Source organism: Agrilus planipennis, unplaced genomic scaffold (genome assembly GCF_000699045.2).
Source record: "Agrilus planipennis isolate EAB-ADULT unplaced genomic scaffold, Apla_2.0 scaffold102, whole genome shotgun sequence".
NCBI lineage: Eukaryota > Metazoa > Arthropoda > Insecta > Coleoptera > Buprestidae > Agrilus > Agrilus planipennis.
Genome location: NW_020439034.1, coordinates 819,568 through 838,290, shown reverse-complemented (window position 1 = coordinate 838,290; position 18,723 = coordinate 819,568). Strand labels below are relative to the sequence as shown.

Sequence of the window (18,723 nt, the reverse complement as noted above, 5' to 3'; positions counted from 1 at the left end):
AATTATAATGTTTATCAAAGCCTTTTTTTTATATAAATTATAATTTCAGTAACATATATTCCAAACTATATTTGTATGCATTTTTCTAAATTTTTTGTAAGTTAATATCATTTCTAGTCTGCATGCTTTTTTCTTTCCTAGAAAACCATGATGCAATGCTCATCATAATCAATTTTAGTTTTTAAATTTATTAGAAAAATAATTGGCATTATTTTGCAAAGCAATATTCACAAACCCATGTAGGAAATAGTGGAATTGACAGGACCAAACTTGGACCAGTATTGGTTTGTCAACATTGGATCGATGTTCCACCAAATTTGGTCTAGTAGTGGGCAACCAAGTATCTTTAGATTTGTTAATATTGGACCAGTGTTTCGTTAATCTTCAATTGTCAAGGTTCGGTACATTAATGTCTCGCCAAGTCTGGTCCACTACTGGGCAGCCAATAATAGACTTGTCAATATTGGATGAATGTTAGACCAAATTTTGGTCTGGGAAACCAAGTATGTATATGTTTGTTAATACTCTACCAGTGTTTGGTTAATCTTCAAGTGTCAAAGTTGGGTACATTAATGTTTAGCCAATTCTGGTCTACTACTGAGCAGCCAATAATAGATTTGTCAATATTGCACCAATGTTCGGTTCATCTTCAAGTGTCAAGGTTCGACACATTAACGTTTCGCAAAGCTATGCTCTATGCTAGGCAACAACCAGTACTATACTAAGTTTCAAATACCAACGTTATACATATACAAAATATAATGACTATGATTCAGTAAATCCGAATTCTCATCGATAGTTAGACAATAATTTTGCAAAAAATTAACATTGCAGAACGTTTTAGACATTAAAAACAAGTGAAACAAATGTTGTTCATCAGACTTGGGCAGAAGTGATAAACTAGGCATTTGCATGCTTCACCCAATATTGAAAAATCTTGGGTCAATTTTGAACCATCCTGCATGGGTAAAGAAGATTTTCTATACTTTAGTTGTTCTCTTTTTTTGTAACTCTTATTTTATTTAGATTCTTTTCATAATTATCGTAAAGTCCTCAATCCTAAGATTGGTTGGACACGTGACACCTCCATTCTGCGTCTATCCTGAGTTAATATTCGCATTTCCCTAAAACTAGATCATCCCACATCCTTAACTTAACTATTTATGAACAGTAATCTAATCTAGAAGGGAAGAAAAAGTAGGGAAAGGGTGAATATAAAGACAGGAGACGAAAAATTAGAAGAAGTGGCTGATTTTAGATACCTAGGAAGTCAGATAAATCAGGATGGAAGGAGTAGTAGGGATATAAAGCAGAGAATATCGCAGGGTCGTGTCGCCTTTAATAAAAAGAAGTCACTTCTATGCTCGCGAACGGTTAATTTACAAAATTCGAAAAAGATTGTTGAGGGTGTATGTTTGGAGCGCGAAGCTGTACAGGTGCGAAACATGGACAGTGGACGCGGCGCAAAAGAAAAGGTTAGAAACGTTCAAAATGTGGTGTTATAGGCGGATGATGAGGATATCGTGGATAGAAAAGGTTAGAAATGAAGAGGTATTGGAAAGAATAGGAGAATAGAGGACTCTATGGAAGTCAATAAGAAATAGGCGAGATAGGTTGGTAGGACACCTTCTCAGGCATGAAGGTCTAGTCGGAGACATATTAGAGGCAGAAACAGGAGTTAGGAGGGGTAGAGGTAGACCTAGATTAGATTACTGTTCGCAAATAGTTAAGGATGTAGGCTGTTCTAGTTTTAGGGAAATGCGAAGTGTAGCTCAGGATAGGAAAGAGTGGAGGTACGTGTCCAAGCAGTCATAGGACTGATGACCTTATGATGATGATGATGGTGTGAAACCTTCGGAAGACAAACCTATAAACAATAATAATTCTTACTAAAATTCTGATACCACGTCGTATTTACATACGTAAGTGAACCTACGATGAAAATTATATTAATTTCTGTCCGCCTCCTTTATCCATTATAAAAAACAATTTCTAAAAAAATACACATCTACATAGCGAATGGCCTCGCAGATTCCGCGACTACAGATACAGATCTCCTAATTTGGCAACGTTGTCGGTTTGTTAACGTCGCGTTTGTTGGGTAGCGAATCAGGCCGGTTGCCTTTTAAATAAATCGCCCAAACAATTCTTCAGGTTGGTTCGCGATTCTCGTCGACTAACAATCGACAAGCTACAAGTGCCCGACTGTCTTGTTACAAGAAATCTTACATAAGGTTAAAGAAACGAGGACAACCGGTTTCTGATCTGGAGAAGTGGAGAAAAATACAACTCTCGTTCTTCGTGTTGTTGGCACAGACTTTGGAACTGTGGATGCTGCACAGCTGTAGCACAACTACCGATAGACATAAGAGCAGCAAACAACCGTTTGAATTTGGATCTTTAATAAAATTTGTAAATAGTTTTACTGTTGCTTATACGTCTCCAACAATCTAATAACGTTATTTTTCGCTTTCTTCTGATCATAGATGACAGTGTTTGAGAGTTCAATAGATAATTCATTCACATGCATGAAGTTCTATGCCCCCTTGGGCTTACGATAGACTAAGTTAGGTAACTAGACTCGTTCGATATTCATATTCTATTTGTCTTTCTAAAAATTATCACAATTTTGGAATCGTTTTTACTCTGAGAAATATCCAAAACTTTTGAAATTAAAATTTTGTCATTTCCACGAACTACTAATGCTGGCGGACGAGCAGTCAAATGGCTTTCAATCTCCTTTTAGGGATCATGGTGGTTGGGGTCAGAAAAATGTGACGAAATGAAGACAGAAGACAAGTAAAATATTATCTGCGGAATGAATATTATACTGCACCAGTATTTACCTAAGTAATTCTACGAAATCACAGAAATCACGGACGGACCTGGAATTGAACCTATGTCCTTCCGAATGCTAAACAATGGTGTAAACCTCTAAGCCATGCTGCTCTGCATGCAGAAAATTCTTGATGGTATTATGCACAAGGACTGCATTTTTTCACTTGGCTATAAAACACTAATTTAGTCCTGAAGAGGTCCAATTGTTTTGAATAAATTTTAAGGCACATTAACGAACTTTACTTTTAATACTGGGAGAAGTATACATAGTTTTATACGTCACAAAAATTCGAAGATTTGAAGCACCTACCATTTATAATTTGGATTGAATAATTTTTATTTTCATAAATAAATATAAGTGCAAACTCTCCATTTAGACTGAACAAAGAATTTCTAAAATATGGCAACGTCGCAGTGTGATATAGGGACCGTATACGAAAACAAGCGTTTTGCATTTCAGTATCAAAAACTGCATTATGATGCTTAATAATTTGAACTTTTGGAGATATTACAGATACTACGGTACAGCTGGTAACAGTGATTATACATCGACAGTGTAGTTAGTGGCAACACGACGAGAGAAGTTTTTATTCGTAGCACAGCGCCTTCATGTCATCGTCCTTTAATACAAAACTCAAGTCACGATTTATTTGTTACAAGCTGAAGCTTCAGATATAAATCTTCTTCTTTTCTTTACACGTGCTCTTTAAAACCTTCCAATAAACCACCAACTAAGCTTAAGAAATGTATTTATTTTTTCTTTTCTACAGCAACGCTTGTATTTTAGTTTGAAAAGATATTTTGATAAACTTATCAATTTGCAAAAGTGGCTGAGTAAACGTTCCGCCGAATTTTATGCATTTGGCAATAGGATTCTCCTACTCCTTCTAATACCACCTCTATCTACGGTCTGCTCATCCCCAAAAGTTTTTTTCCTTTTCTTTTCCGTCCAGTCCATCAACCATTTTCCTTACCAGAGCCCTACTTCAACTTTAAACTTTTTGGAATCTCTAAATTAACCTTTTCATGTTTCATTTTAACATATTTACTAAAGGCGGCACGAAAAATAGAAAAACTTTTGGGTGTTTTATTCCCACCAACTAGTAATGTTGGTGGGCGGGCAGTCCCTCCGGACTACGCCGGAAGATAGGGCGGAAGGCCCTCTTCAGCCTGCTTTCAGGAATCGTGGGAATGGGTGGGTGGTGGTTCGGGTGAGAAAGATGAGACGGACGAAATGAAGACAGAAGAGAATGAAAGATTATCTGTGGAATATTACTGCCTCAGCATTTGCCTAAGTGATCCAAGGAAACCACAGAAAAACTTGGACCAAGGCAGACGGACCCGGAATCGAACCGGCGTCCTCCCGAATGCTAAGCAATGGTCTAGACCTCTAGGCCATGCCGCTCGATCCTGCGCTATCCTTATTTTATGTTTCTGCCATCGTGAATTATTCTGATTCTTAAGATATTGAAAATCGGCGAATTTCGCCTCGTATTTTTATACATATTAGCTCTCTACTTACTTTTCCCTTCCTTGCATTCTAATATTTTTGTTACTTTTAACTTCTACAACTCAAAAGAATTTTTCAACTCTACAATAATAGTTTCTGCGTTTTCAATTTACAATTACTTTTTTTTCGAACTGATTTTAAATTCTCGTATATTATAATCTTTAATTTACATTCATCGTTCAAATCCTTGTTTTTATTCAATCGGTATTTAATATTCCTTACAGAGAAACAGTAGCGACCATGTAAGGTTAATTAATATGTCGAAGCATGCACTGCAGTACTTCCGGGGTAATACCATTAAAACCCATAAACAACATTATATATTTAAAGGAGGGACTGTGATTACTTAAATGTTGCAACTATATAAATTACTTAAGATTTTTATTCAGTGAATAATTAAACGCAAAAGTTTAATGATTTTAATTTAATTTAGAGTAGCAAAGACAAATTAATCACTTTGTATAAAATAGCAATAGTTTAGCAGGGAACAAAATATCATATCATATCATATCATTTTCACTATTATTATGAAAACTTGCATGAATATTTCATTGGATTATTTATTTATTGCACAGTTATGTACATATATTAATTATACACCTGATGAATTAAGAGCTAAAAATGAACATTACGCATAATAAGTAAGTATGCACATTGTTGTGATCATTAATACTTTAATTACATGTAAATGCTAATTAATTAAATTCCAGTATCAAGTATCTTCAGGCATAAACCTGTTTTTGGAACTGGATAGGTATTATTAACTTTCTATTACTTAACTTAGGCAATTGTATGACCTAATAATAAATTAGTCATTTTCAATACGTACTGTAAAGTGGTAAAAAGCAATTAGATAAATTATAAATTCATAATTAGTTAATAAAATGGCAGACCTTTTGGTTGACAAGTTGTAAACACGTTTACAAACCTAATACGTATTTGAGTGGTACTTTTGATAAAGATTTAACAAACCGAAACATGCGTTTGATTTTTCTTATTATATTTGGGAAATATGTATAAGCTTTTTGTTAAATTTCCCTTATTTTCCGTTTCATTTACGAAATGTTTAATTGTATATTACAGATATAAAACAGATTTACAACTTTTTGTCATCAGTTCTGTAGCTAGGAAGTTGGCACTCCTAATTATAAATTTTGAATTTTCCTGCGAGAAGATACGTCGATATATTACTGCATTTTTAATAATAAATTCAAAAGAATGAAATTTATGGGTGCTAAGTTCCTGTCGCACCCATTTAACGTGGAGAGACAGGAATAATACTTGAGGATGTTTGGGAGGTATGTCAAAATGCTACGAGACAAATAAAAATTTGGAAGAGCGTTGCTCATTCAATTCTAAAACTCCTGTAAAAATTATAAATCGATTCACTAAACCGTTAAAAAGTTATTGAAATTTTAAAAAATTGTAATTTCACACGTCATTTTATGAAGATTCGTTAACCGAACAGATTAAATTTATTTTTATTAACAGAAAAAAAGCTACCAGAAATTTCAAACTTTTATAATAAGTAACTTGAACTCTGGAGAATCACTTTAGCGTAAGGTTATTCAAATTCACTAAATGGTTATCGAGGAAAAAATGAAAAATTAGCTGAAAATCTCGTTTTTACTTGATAATATAATGATAATATTTATAATTGTCTGAAATAAATGCAATTTTAAAGTTTTAATTATTATTTAAACATATTAAAAAGTTTTACGCTCATTATTAATAGAGATTGAAACTAAATATTTTTTTGTTTCGAAGTTGAAATCAAGGCATATTCACTGCCAAAAGTCAGTTAAAAATTTTCCATATTATTCGTTATTTCTTATTTTATTCAAAGTTTTTGGTCAAATTCCAAATTTTCTCTCAAACCGTATACTTTTTTTTAGTATAGATAGTATTTATTTACCTCATGATATGCTGCAAAACCTAATTAATCACGAATTTCTAATTTTATGTACTCTTGTTTCCGATTGTAGGTACCTCCCAAACATCCTTAAGAAGGATAAGAAAGAAAAAGTTTTTGCAAGGAAAAAAAATTGAATAACTTTTTTTAAGTTTCGAGAGGAATTGTATGGAAAAGGCCCCTTTGCATTTTCGGAAAAACTCGAAGTAAATTGAAAAATAGGGCCACTAAAAATTGACCCACGAGTTCGTGGCTTCAATCTACGTTAACGTTGAACTCAGTGATGAGCTAAATTGGTCTTGCTCATAGTCTTTAGTAGTAGTATTTTCACAAGATCAGTACCAAGACCGAACAAACAAAACCAAAACTAAAACCGAAAAAAAAAGACCAAGACCGAATATGCAATACCAAGATTAAATACACAAAATTAAACGAAAAATTATTACTTCCGGTGGATTTACGAGTTAAACTACAATATATGAAGCTACTTTAATATATTCTTTTCTTGGAACGAAACATTTTTAGTACTTGAAATTTTCAGTTTGCTTTAGTAGATTTTAATACTAAATATAAAAAATACTTTACCATTGTTTGAAAAATAGGATCCATAAGAATATCCTCGGAGTAACTGTTGCTTTTTTCATTGTCTAGATAACACATGGTTAAAATATAGAGAAAAACTAATTTTTTTTCGATATTCTTTACTTTTTCCAAGTACCTTGCACTATTTTTGCGTTGGGGAATGAGACATTTTATGCATTAAGTTACTGAGTTTCGATAACTCTCACAACTATCGACACCATTCTCTTTAAAAGTCATGACAAGCTTACATGTACTTATGACAGAAATTTTCAATATTTAAGACAATTATTGTGTCGATAAACAGAAAAATTTGTGCTCAGAAAAATTAAAAAAAAATGTAACTATTAAATTAAATGACAAAGATTAATCCAAATACCAAGACTGGGATAGTCTTGATCTTAGACTTGCTTTGCTCATTACTAGCTGAACTTCAAACAGAATTTTCAGCTAACCCGCAAGAAAATTTAAAATTTAATGAATAATGATACGAACGAACTTCCTTGCGACATCAGTTTTTTATGAATGTGTAAAAGAAGGCGTAGGTACGCATGTATGTGCTGCGATTTTAATTTTTCATTAATGGAACAAAACGAAAGGCGCCGGATACAACGTTTTTTATTAGTCGATAAAGTCATTAATTTTGATCCTGTCATTTAGAGCTAATATCGCGCTACCGAAACCAAGTTCACCAACCCACCTAGAATACGAAGCATGTGGGTACTTAGCGTAGGCCCTACAAGAAAAAAATTGATCAAAAGATCCATTTTAATAAAAGCCAACGTCATCTCAGAACGGAAATGGATAAGTACCTAAGTATATTACAAAATGACTAAATCATTGTTCGCTTTTTCTTTAAAATATGTTTTATAGTCTAGTTTACGTAACGATAACTGTTACTTTAGTAATTACATACTTAATTACAAAAACAATATCTTTATTAAAAACAAATATAAGTACATGGAAAGCAGACCGCTGTGAAAGTATTTGAGTAGAACTGTTTCAAATCTAAGTTTAACGAGGTTAGTTGATGCAACTTCAGTTTTAGATAATAAATGCTTACTAAAAAAATTTTTGAGTCATATATGTAGGTAGATAAGTACATATGAATAATATCTACCGTTTTGCAATGCCGGTAAATTTTGTCTTTAATTTAATGGTGAACCATACAACCTGAGTACATAAAACGCTGAAGTCATAATCAAAATATGAAGATAGGAGACGAAGTGGCTGATAACAGAGGATAGCGCAGGGTCGAGTCGCCTTCAATAAAAAGAAGTCACTTCTATGCTCGCGAACGGTTAATTTACAAAATTCGAAAAAGATTGTTGAGGGTGTATGTTTGGAGCGCGGAGCTGTACAGGTGCGAAACATGGACAGTGGACGCGGCGCAAAAGAAAAGGTTAGAAACGTTCAAAATGTTGTGTTACAGGCGAATAATGAGGATACCGTGGATAGAGAAGGTAGGAAATGAAGAGATGTTAGAAAGAAAAGGCGAACAGGGAACTCTATGAAGAAATTGGTGAGATAGGTTGGTAGGACACCTTTTCAGGCATGAAGAGCTAGTGAGAGATATATTAGAAGCAGAAACAGGAGTTAAGGGGAGTAGAGATAGACCTAGATCGGACTACTGTTTGCAAATGGTTAAGGATGTAGGATGTTCTAACTTGAAGGAAATGCGAATATTAGCTCAGGATAGAAAAGAGTGGAGGTGCGTGTCCAGCCAGTCTTAGAATTTACAATAGTTATGATGATGATGGTGACCAATAATTTAGAAAAGCCCACACGTGCAAACATAGGTTTCCTCAACTCTGTTGCAGGATTTTTAATTAATAACTCGACTTTCATTAGATAGATAATGAAATCGATATAGGTTCTTTTGTAAGTCTAACAATTCAAAGAATATTGTAATAATATATTGAATGAACGTCTATTAGTGTTAGGGTTCTGTACACAAACGGTCCAACGGAACCTTACTGTTGTGACAACACTGTATATCTGCCTGTCTGGCAGTAGCCTCTTCCAAAGATGAAAAAAATGATTTAATGTTATTAAAGGCTTCATTTACTTTTATTCCAAATTTTCGATATTTTTAACCTTTTTCTCTGCGCTTCCACCTCTTTACCCTCAACTAGAAAACTCTTTTAGAGTTCCTGATTTTCACCTCCGTCCACTGTATCTCAAGGAATAGAATGAACTTTTATTATTGATAGAATTCTGCACACAAACGCTCCAANGTAAATAATACACACTGTGTAATGTTATGTGTACAAACTACAAACAATCTCGTGTTTATCAATTCGAACAATACTTCACAATTCACCCATTTCACTTGCAACGGTCACGTAAATTGAAAATTTATATCAACAATAAAACGTATCCTTTATTAAGAGTTCAGTCAGTAGGCAATTGGTATGCCCATTACCATTGTACAGAAGGATATTCATTTTTCTTTTGGATACGTACGCAAAAGAAAAAACATTCACTATTTGACACTTATTCTTTCATCCAGCACATTAGTTTTTGTCCATGACGTAAATGCAATCTTTCAATACGCTTATTTAGGGAATTACACTAGATTAAAAAGTTATTAAGTCTGTATTTGTACTTAACAGTTCAGTAAGTTAATAAAACTACAAAGTTAAAAACAAAGACATGGAAGTCATTCTTTTAATGCTTAATTTTGAAAACTTTTATACTCTAAAACTTAGGTTCTACCTAAAGCTGACATTGTGAATAGGGTTGCCACCCGTACTTTATATTATATGTAGTATTGTGATGATGTTGACAAAAAATGGTGGATGCGCCGGGAGAGAGAATGATACTGACAAAACAGAAACTTACTTTGAAAATAAGAATGTTCCTAATTATTAGGATATGTGAATCATCGTACGAAGAAAATTGATTTATTAGTAGTGATGAGCAAAAGTGGTCTTTGTCTTACAGTCTTGGTCTTTATTTGCTCATCATTACTTGTTAGTTTCCCTAAGTATTTTTAGAATAAATGTTGTGTAGCATATAAATGGAGTAGTCCAGGAATCAACTTTTGAAAGAAGAATTGATTTTTGAAAATTTGCTACTAAATGGAATTGTTCGCTTTGAGAAAACGACAGGTGCTTAAAAAATTTTATTGAAAAGGTTCTTCCATATTTTTATTTTACAATATCTAAAACCGCTTTTGTTTTGAGCTTAACAGAATGCAAAACGTATTTCGTGTGAATTATGTCATAATCTTTTAATTCTACCAAACAAGAACAGCCATTTGTTGACAGTTTTACTGCCTGAACCGCCATTTTACATGACTTAGACTATAGGGGCTTATGTGTACAAACAAAAAGTCAATTTGTCTCACAATAATTCCACATAAAATAGAAAACTCACTATTGCAGCCTTACTTTATTTGTGCTGTATGCTTTGAGACTTTTTTCGTGTCAAACAAGCTTCTAGATTGTTGCATTTTTATATAGGATTATGGGGTCATACATCCTAAATATTTCATATTTATTTCAACTTATCGTATCACCTCACAAGGATATTAGTCCTCTAAATATGCCACTAATTCATTGTTTTGAGACATGAAATCTTAACTTTGATGGATCAGGATCAGGAATGAAACAAATTCGATTAAAATAGAGACCTTATTTATAAGAATTTCAAAGTAGAATAGAAAATAGAATAGTACTGCGTCATTCACTCATTACGATCCTTTTTCAAAGAGAACAAAAGAATACCGTCCAATAAGAACTTTCGTTGTTCAGTGTACATAAGAAACATACATGCATATTGTACATGGATAATGGCAGTTACTTAANTAACAAAAAATATGTTTTTAGAAAAAAAAAATAAAATACTTTATTTTTATGCTGAGTACTTTTTTTTAACCATTTAGTCGAGAAATACTTTATGTAAAGCCTGAAAAGGTGGCAACCCTAATTGTGAACCAAAAATTTCATGAAAATTTAATTTTATTCCTTTAATTTATTTTACATTTAATCTAAATTACCAAATATTCAAATTACTGACTTAAATAGCAACCAGTCAATATATAGCAAGTTCTTATAAACCATCTACTTCACTTGAAGGCCCCTTTGTCTCCGACTTTCTGTTTTATGACCGCCTATTGTGAAGTGGGCACCTTCCAACCGTAATAAGGTGTAGTTGTTTGTACCCATGGACCTATCTTCAACTTTTACCTGGCAAAATTTTCTTATCTACAACCATTATTTTTATTCAGGTAAATGCTTACAATTGATTTCCGATACCCATAAAGATGTTCGTATACGAATTATATTAAAGTTGTATGAAATAGGAAAAACGAAAACGTTTTCCAAAGTAATTTATAAAAGAATGTATCGTGTTCAATTTATGTACTCCTTAAATCTGAATGTTTTAGTTGATAATAAAACAACACTTTATATTAGTAAAATTAAATATGTAATTAATATAAATCGCAAATAATAATCTTGAATGAAGGGACAATAAAAAAGTTGACAACGTAACATTCAGTTGCATATTTATATATGAATTGGACGGAGGGGACGGCAAATATCTCTTTATTTTAAGTAATTAAATGCTAATGATGAACTAAATACTACAGGTTAATTTTTTCTGAACACGCCTTACGCCCACTTCCTTTTAAATTTGAACAAACCCAATTCTATCTTCTAGCTGAACTGAGTAAAAAGGGTGTTAATATTTAGCGTGGAGCTGGCTCATTTATACAAAATTGATACACCTGTTGGTCCGCCAAATTTCATAAATAAGTGTCTTACATTTTTGGGGAATCCTAGACTTTAAATCTGCCCTCCAACTAAATTAAAAAATTAACGACAAAGACATTGAAGATATACACTTATACACCCGCATATCAATATCGCATTGCGAGTATTTTTATGTATACCTGCATCTGAGTTCATGGCGATGGGACAATTTTTGGTACTTTGGAGAGCTATCTCCGCAGTACTATCGCCTTCATCATCATCATAAGGTCGTCAGTCCTAAGACTGGTTGGACACGTACCTCCACTCTTTCCTATCCTGAGCTAAACTTCGCATTTCCCTAAAACTAGAACTAGAACAACCCACATCCTTAACTATTTGCGAACAATAATCTAATCTAGGTCTACCTCCACCCCTCCTAACTCCTGTTTCTGCCTCTAATATGTCTCTGACTAGACCTTCATGTCTGAGATGGTGCCCTACCAACCTATCCCGCCTATTTTTTATTGACTAAATTCGTTAAATGTGATAATAACCACCTTTTTTACGACATGGTGGTCCCGAAGAAGTTCTTTAATAAATTGACCCTAAATAAACGATTTTTGCATCAATTGTTTTATTATTTTTTATAACTAATATATGCCAAGGATATGAAGAAATTGTAATGGTAGGAACGCCCAGTACTGAATCTACTTAACAAAAAATAAACCATTTCAAAATGGTTGACTAGTTTCTTATAATAGAAGGTAAATCTTAAAAAAATCGCTTATAAAATAAAAAATGGTGGAGGTATTGGGTACCATATTCGTCGATACTCACTAAGTACTTTACCATATCCGCAGAGACCACAGGTGATTTGATATTCTTTTACCTTTACTCTAGACGTACTGTACATCTACCTTATGGCACGTTTATTAAGAATCGAAAACGAACGCGCGACCTGATGCTGAAATGAAGTGAAACGGTGAAGCCCCCACGTGAACGTCCAGCAGCAGCAGCTACTACGACGAAAAGCTCTTGGCCGGCTACAGACAGGTACGAAACGGGCTTCGTTTGTTAAAGTTCACTTGGCTCAGTTTGCATTGAACCGTAGAGAAAGCTGGCGGACGCATTAAATACATTACGTGGCATATAACAGATAGTAGTAGTAGTAGTATCTAGTAGAGATAGTCAAAATCTACCTGTTCTGCCGTGTTATTGTTGTTCTGTCGGACGCTAAGAGTGGTTTTTCGGGTCGCCCATCGCCGTAGGGCGAACTTTGGAACTGGTTGTCGATCGTTATTATTATTGTTGTTGTCGTAGTCGACAGGACCAGTATGACGGGTAAGCCCTTTAAAGCGCCATGATCAACAAGTTCCGGTACAGAAAGCCCCCGACGGGGAAAAACTGCAATAACGGCACATTCGCGGAAAACAACGGCAAGTGTTTGAAAGTGAACGGCGCTGGCGTCGGCGGCGAGAACAAAGAGAGTGTTATTGTTGTTCCCGATGACGATTGTGATTATAAGTGCAACAGCAAGATGCTGAATGCGGAAATGAAAACGGAGTTTAGAGTAAGTCTTGGTGGAAAGTGGTACTCGCTTATAGAGATACCACCGCAACAACATTTTACTATAAATCGAGGAGTTTAAATCCTTAATTTCCAATGCACGTCTTCACTTTTGTAAATGATCGTGTTTCTTTGAAAATACAACAAATGCTTTATGTGTAAGACCAACATAGGGATATTAGGTATTAAGTTTCCTTATCAATTCTTTCAAATTTTCAATTTTATAAATCACTAGTAGCTTTTCCCAGCGGCGCAGAAATTAATATTGTTTCTCCATAAAACGTTGTAACTCCCAATTTACCCCTGCAAATTTTTAATTTTATGTGATGTCTTAGATTTCAAATACAAACATAGCAACAACATTTCATCCTTAAGGGTTTTTAAGACCAAGTTTAAAGTAAATCTGGACAAAAACAAAAATTTTCCATGCAATCTTCGGAAACCCCTTTCAGCAACTTGGGGAGGTTGAATTTTTTAAAATGTTGAAATTTTTGTTGGTAGTTTTTTAAAATTTCTGATGGGGTTACTACCCCGAAGGGAAATGTGGTAGGTACCTAAGCAAGTTGTACATTAATAAATTATTATGTCAGGGAGATGATTTTGAATATTTCCTAAATTCTGATCTGATTTCGTTTATCTATCGATGATTTTTATCATGTCCTAACACAAGAATTTTCGTAGAGAAAACTTAGAAAAAAAAAACGATTTATTACCATGTATGTTCTTACAATGATATAAAAAAACAATTTGATTATGAAATTTTTCTTGCTTATATAAACATTCTTTCAAGTTAGCACAAAAAAAAACAAAGTCATTTTCAATGTGTAGGTATGTATATATTTAACTGTGTATTTCTTTAGATTTTATCATATGCATATTGGAAGAAAGTATTTTTACATAATCTCTAAATGGTGTCTACGAATGTATGGCTATTACATTTCACTTTGTAATTAATCACGAGGACTATTAGATAATTATTGAGTGAAAATATTAACAACCGGAAGTTGAAGAAATCAAAAATGCACAGTATGAGTAATGTACAAACTGATAAAGTAAAACGAGATAAATTATTATAAAGATTTCAAATGAATACTTTCGACCCATTTTAACGTAGGAAATATAATTTCTACAAACAAACATTTCCAGATCAATATTGAAGTGAATGTTTAATAAACATTTGAAATACATTAGCATTTATTACTGTCTGTAGTCTAATTTTTAGATTTTCTGTCATAAAATCAATGAAATTCGTCACAAGTTTTTGTCTTAACTTCTACAAGTTTTAAAATATTTGCCTTAACGAACTCATGTGCTCTAGAAAAATAGCTTCTTCAATTTTTCTTCACTGTCTTAGTTTTCCGAGAAGAACTAGCGTTGAAACAAAATTATATGGAATACCATCTGCTTTTTGTTTTTTTGTGTTACTGTAATTTAGATTTTAATTTTTAATTAATTGGACTACACAATCTCTCCATTAGCGCTTGATTGATATTGTGGAAGGTTCCATAGAACCAAATGTACTTTAACTTAACGTTCTACATATAATAATTAGGCACATACGATCAGTAAAATGGCCAATATGACAATAACTATTGGCGTTTTTCTTGGGACTTTTTGGCAACACCTTGTATACCTTTATAATTCACAGTTATATCAAAACAGGAAAAAAAAAAAAAACAACGCAATCAACCGAAGCTGTAATTATCTTTGTTTGAAAATAACTATTATTTATTGATTGCACGTTTTATTAATGGTTTTAGTTAATAAAAAANTTGTTTCGAAGTTGAAATCAAGGCATATTCCATGCCAAAAGTCAGTTAAAAGTTTTCCATATTATTCGTTATTTTTTATTTTATTCAAAGTTTTCGGTCAAATTCCAAATTTTCTTTCAAACCGTATCCTGTTTTTTTAGTATAGATAGTATTTATTTACCTCATGATATGCTGCAAAACCTAATTAATCACGAATTTCTAATTTTATGTACTCTTGTTTCCGATTGTAGGTACCTCCCAAACATCCTTAAGAAGGATAAGAAAGAAAAAGTTTTTGCAAGGAAAAAAAATTGAATAACTTTTTTTAAGTTTCGAGAGGAATTGTATGGAAAAGGCCCCTTTGCATTTTCGGAAAAACTCGAAGTAAATTGAAAAATAGGGCCACTAAAAATTGACCCACGAGTTCGTGGCTTCAATCTACGTTAACGTTGAACTCAGTGATGAGCTAAATTGGTCTTGCTCATAGTCTTTAGTAGTAGTATTTTCACAAGATCAGTACCAAGACCGAACAAACAAAACCAAAACTAAAACCGAAAAAAAAAGACCAAGACCGAATATGCAATACCAAGATTAAATACACAAAATTAAACGAAAAATTATTACTTCCGGTGGATTTACGAGTTAAACTACAATATATGAAGCTACTTTAATATATTCTTTTCTTGGAACGAAACATTTTTAGTACTTGAAATTTTCAGTTTGCTTTAGTAGATTTTAATACTAAATATAAAAAATACTTTACCATTGTTTGAAAAATAGGATCCATAAGAATATCCTCGGAGTAACTGTTGCTTTTTTCATTGTCTAGATAACACATGGTTAAAATATAGAGAAAAACTAATTTTTTTTCGATATTCTTTACTTTTTCCAAGTACCTTGCACTATTTTTGCGTTGGGGAATGAGACCTTTATGCATTAAGTTACTGAGTTTCGATAACTCTCACAACTATCGACACCATTCTCTTTAAAAGTCATGACAAGCTTACATGTACTTATGACAGAAATTTTCAATATTTAAGACAATTATTGTGTCGATAAACAGAAAAATTTGTGCTCAGAAAAATTAAAAAAAAATGTAACTATTAAATTAAATGACAAAGATTAATCCAAATACCAAGACTGGGATAGTCTTGATCTTAGACTTGCTTTGCTCATTACTAGCTGAACTTCAAACAGAATTTTCAGCTAACCCGCAAGAAAATTTAAAATTTAATGAATAATGATACGAACGAACTTCCTTGCGACATCAGTTTTTTATGAATGTGTAAAAGAAGGCGTAGGTACGCATGTATGTGCTGCGATTTTAATTTTTCATTAATGGAACAAAACGAAAGGCGCCGGATACAACGTTTTTTATTAGTCGATAAAGTCATTAATTTTGATCCTGTCATTTAGAGCTAATATCGCGCTACCGAAACCAAGTTCACCAACCCACCTAGAATACGAAGCATGTGGGTACTTAGCGTAGGCCCTACAAGAAAAAAATTGATCAAAAGATCCATTTTAATAAAAGCCAACGTCATCTCAGAACGGAAATGGATAAGTACCTAAGTATATTACAAAATGACTAAATCATTGTTCGCTTTTTCTTTAAAATATGTTTTATAGTCTAGTTTACGTAACGATAACTGTTACTTTAGTAATTACATACTTAATTACAAAAACAATATCTTTATTAAAAACAAATATAAGTACATGGAAAGCAGACCGCTGTGAAAGTATTCGAGTAGAACTGTTTCAAATCTAAGTTTAACGAGGTTAGTTGATGCAACTTCAGTTTTAGATAATAAATGCTTACTAAAAAAATTTTTGAGTCATATATGTAGGTAGATAAGTACATATGAATAATATCTACCGTTTTGCAATGCCGGTAAATTTTGTCTTTAATTTAATGGTGAACCATACAACCTGAGTACATAAAACGCTGAAGTCATAATCAAAATATGAAGATAGGAGACGAAGTGGCTGATAACAGAGGATAGCGCAGGGTCGAGTCGCCTTCAATAAAAAGAAGTCACTTCTATGCTCGCGAACGGTTAATTTACAAAATTCGAAAAAGATTGTTGAGGGTGTATGTTTGGAGCGCGAAGCTGTACAGGTGCGAAACATGGACAGTGGACGCGGCGCAAAAGAAAAGGTTAGAAACGTTCAAAATGTTGTGTTACAGGCGAATGATGAGAATACCGTGGATAGAGGTTAGAAATAAAAACGTTTTGGAAAGAATAGGAGAACAGAGGACTCTATGGAAGTCAATAAGAAATAGACGAGATAGGTTGGTAGGACACCTTCTCAGACATGAAGGTAAAGTCAATGATATATTAGAGGCAGAAACGGGAGAGGTAGAGGTAGACCTAGATTCGCAAATACAAATAGTTATGTTTTACTTTTAGGGCAATGCGAAGATTAGCTCAGGATAGGAAAGAATGGAGGTGCGTGTCCAACCAGTCTTAGGACTGACAACCTTATGATGATGAATCAAACAGTTCAAGTGTTTTTTTTATAAAAACAACTGATCAATTTTCCATCTACTTTTTTTGCACAATTTCATCATTTAAAATTACTCTTGCATTAAAAATAGTGATTCTAAATGTACTTATTCAGATCAGTAATTATTTTAGACTTTTATGATGATTGGTAGTCTCTTCGTATCAATATTGATATATTCGGGTTTCAGTTTTCTTTATCAAGATAGATTAAGGTGTGTCTTAAAGAATTTTATTTTCTATTATTAATAAAACTAGCACTTTGACCTTGTTTTCCGCTGATGTCCTATAACATGGTCTCACTTTTAGTTTTTGTCTTACACATTTGGTACTGGTCACAATATTTAATGAAGGTTTTGATACCTATAACAATTTTAGTCTTCCATTTGACAAAACCTCAGAAGTTTTTAGTGTTGTATTTTGTTCTAAAGAAGTTCATATTCCAAATTAGTATCACTTAACAGGTTTGTGATAGTAAATACACACTGTGTAATGTTATGTGTACAAACTACAAACAATCTCGTGTTTATCAATTCGAACAATACTTCACAATTCACCCATTTCACTTATCAAGTTTATTACCTTGCAACGGTCACGTAAATTGAAAATTTATATCAACAATAAAACGTATCCTTTATTAAGAGTTCAGTCAGTAGGCAATTGGTATGCCCATTACCATTGTACAGAAGGATATTCATTTTTCTTTTGGATACGTACGCAAAAGAAAAAACATTCACTATTTGACACTTATTCTTTCATCCAGCACATTAGTTTTTGTCCATGACGTAAATGCAATCTTTCAATACGCTTATTTAGGGAATTACACTAGATTAAAAAGTTATTAAGTCTGTATTTGTACTTAACAGTTCAGTAAGTTAATAAAACTACAAAGTTAAAAACAAAGACATGGAAGTCATTCTTTTAATGCTTAATTTTGAAAACTTTTATACTCTAAAACTTAGGTTCTACCTAAAGCTGACATTGTGAATAGGGTTGCCACCCGTACTTTATTATAAAGTATTGTACTCTATTTCGACTGTGCTTACGTTATATTTTACAAGACATATAAAGTACGCAAAAATACTTTATGTAAGGCCTTAAGTAAACATCGTAATTTTGTAAGCGATTATTCGAAATTCAGAGTATTTTTACATTAATAATATTGCACAGAAAAATGGCAAGCCATAGGAATAAAGCTTCATTAAAACTAATTAAAAATGGACTTTTAGTTTACTTAAATCTTTGTTTGCGATGTTTAGAGGCTATTAATATATTTAAGAGCGACAGCAATTTGTTACTGGCTGCTAGGTGTAACAAAAAATATGTTTTTAAAAACAAAAAATAAAATACTTTATTTTTATGC

The 18,723-nt window shown here is 32.9% G+C and overlaps 1 protein-coding gene and 1 long non-coding RNA gene across 4 annotated transcripts in view; one reads left to right on the top strand and one right to left on the bottom strand.

Moving 5' to 3' along the window:
• The window catches only part of LOC108735155, a 480,326-nt gene that overhangs the window by 78,211 nt on the left and 383,392 nt on the right, over positions 1-18,723 (bottom strand). The gene's annotated exons all lie outside the window — the stretch shown is intronic.
• LOC108735152 overlaps positions 1-18,723 on the top strand; it is a 130,828-nt gene that overhangs the window by 82,125 nt on the left and 29,980 nt on the right. Inside the window, exon 1 of one of the 3 annotated variants that reach the window (XM_018466988.1) lies at positions 12,546-13,109. The exons of the other annotated variants lie outside the window; for them this stretch is intronic. Coding sequence (XP_018322490.1) covers positions 12,900-13,109 — 210 coding nt within the window. The 5' untranslated portion in view covers positions 12,546-12,899. Of the gene's footprint in view, positions 1-12,545; positions 13,110-18,723 lie in introns of those variants that run through there. 3 annotated transcript variants of the gene reach the window in all.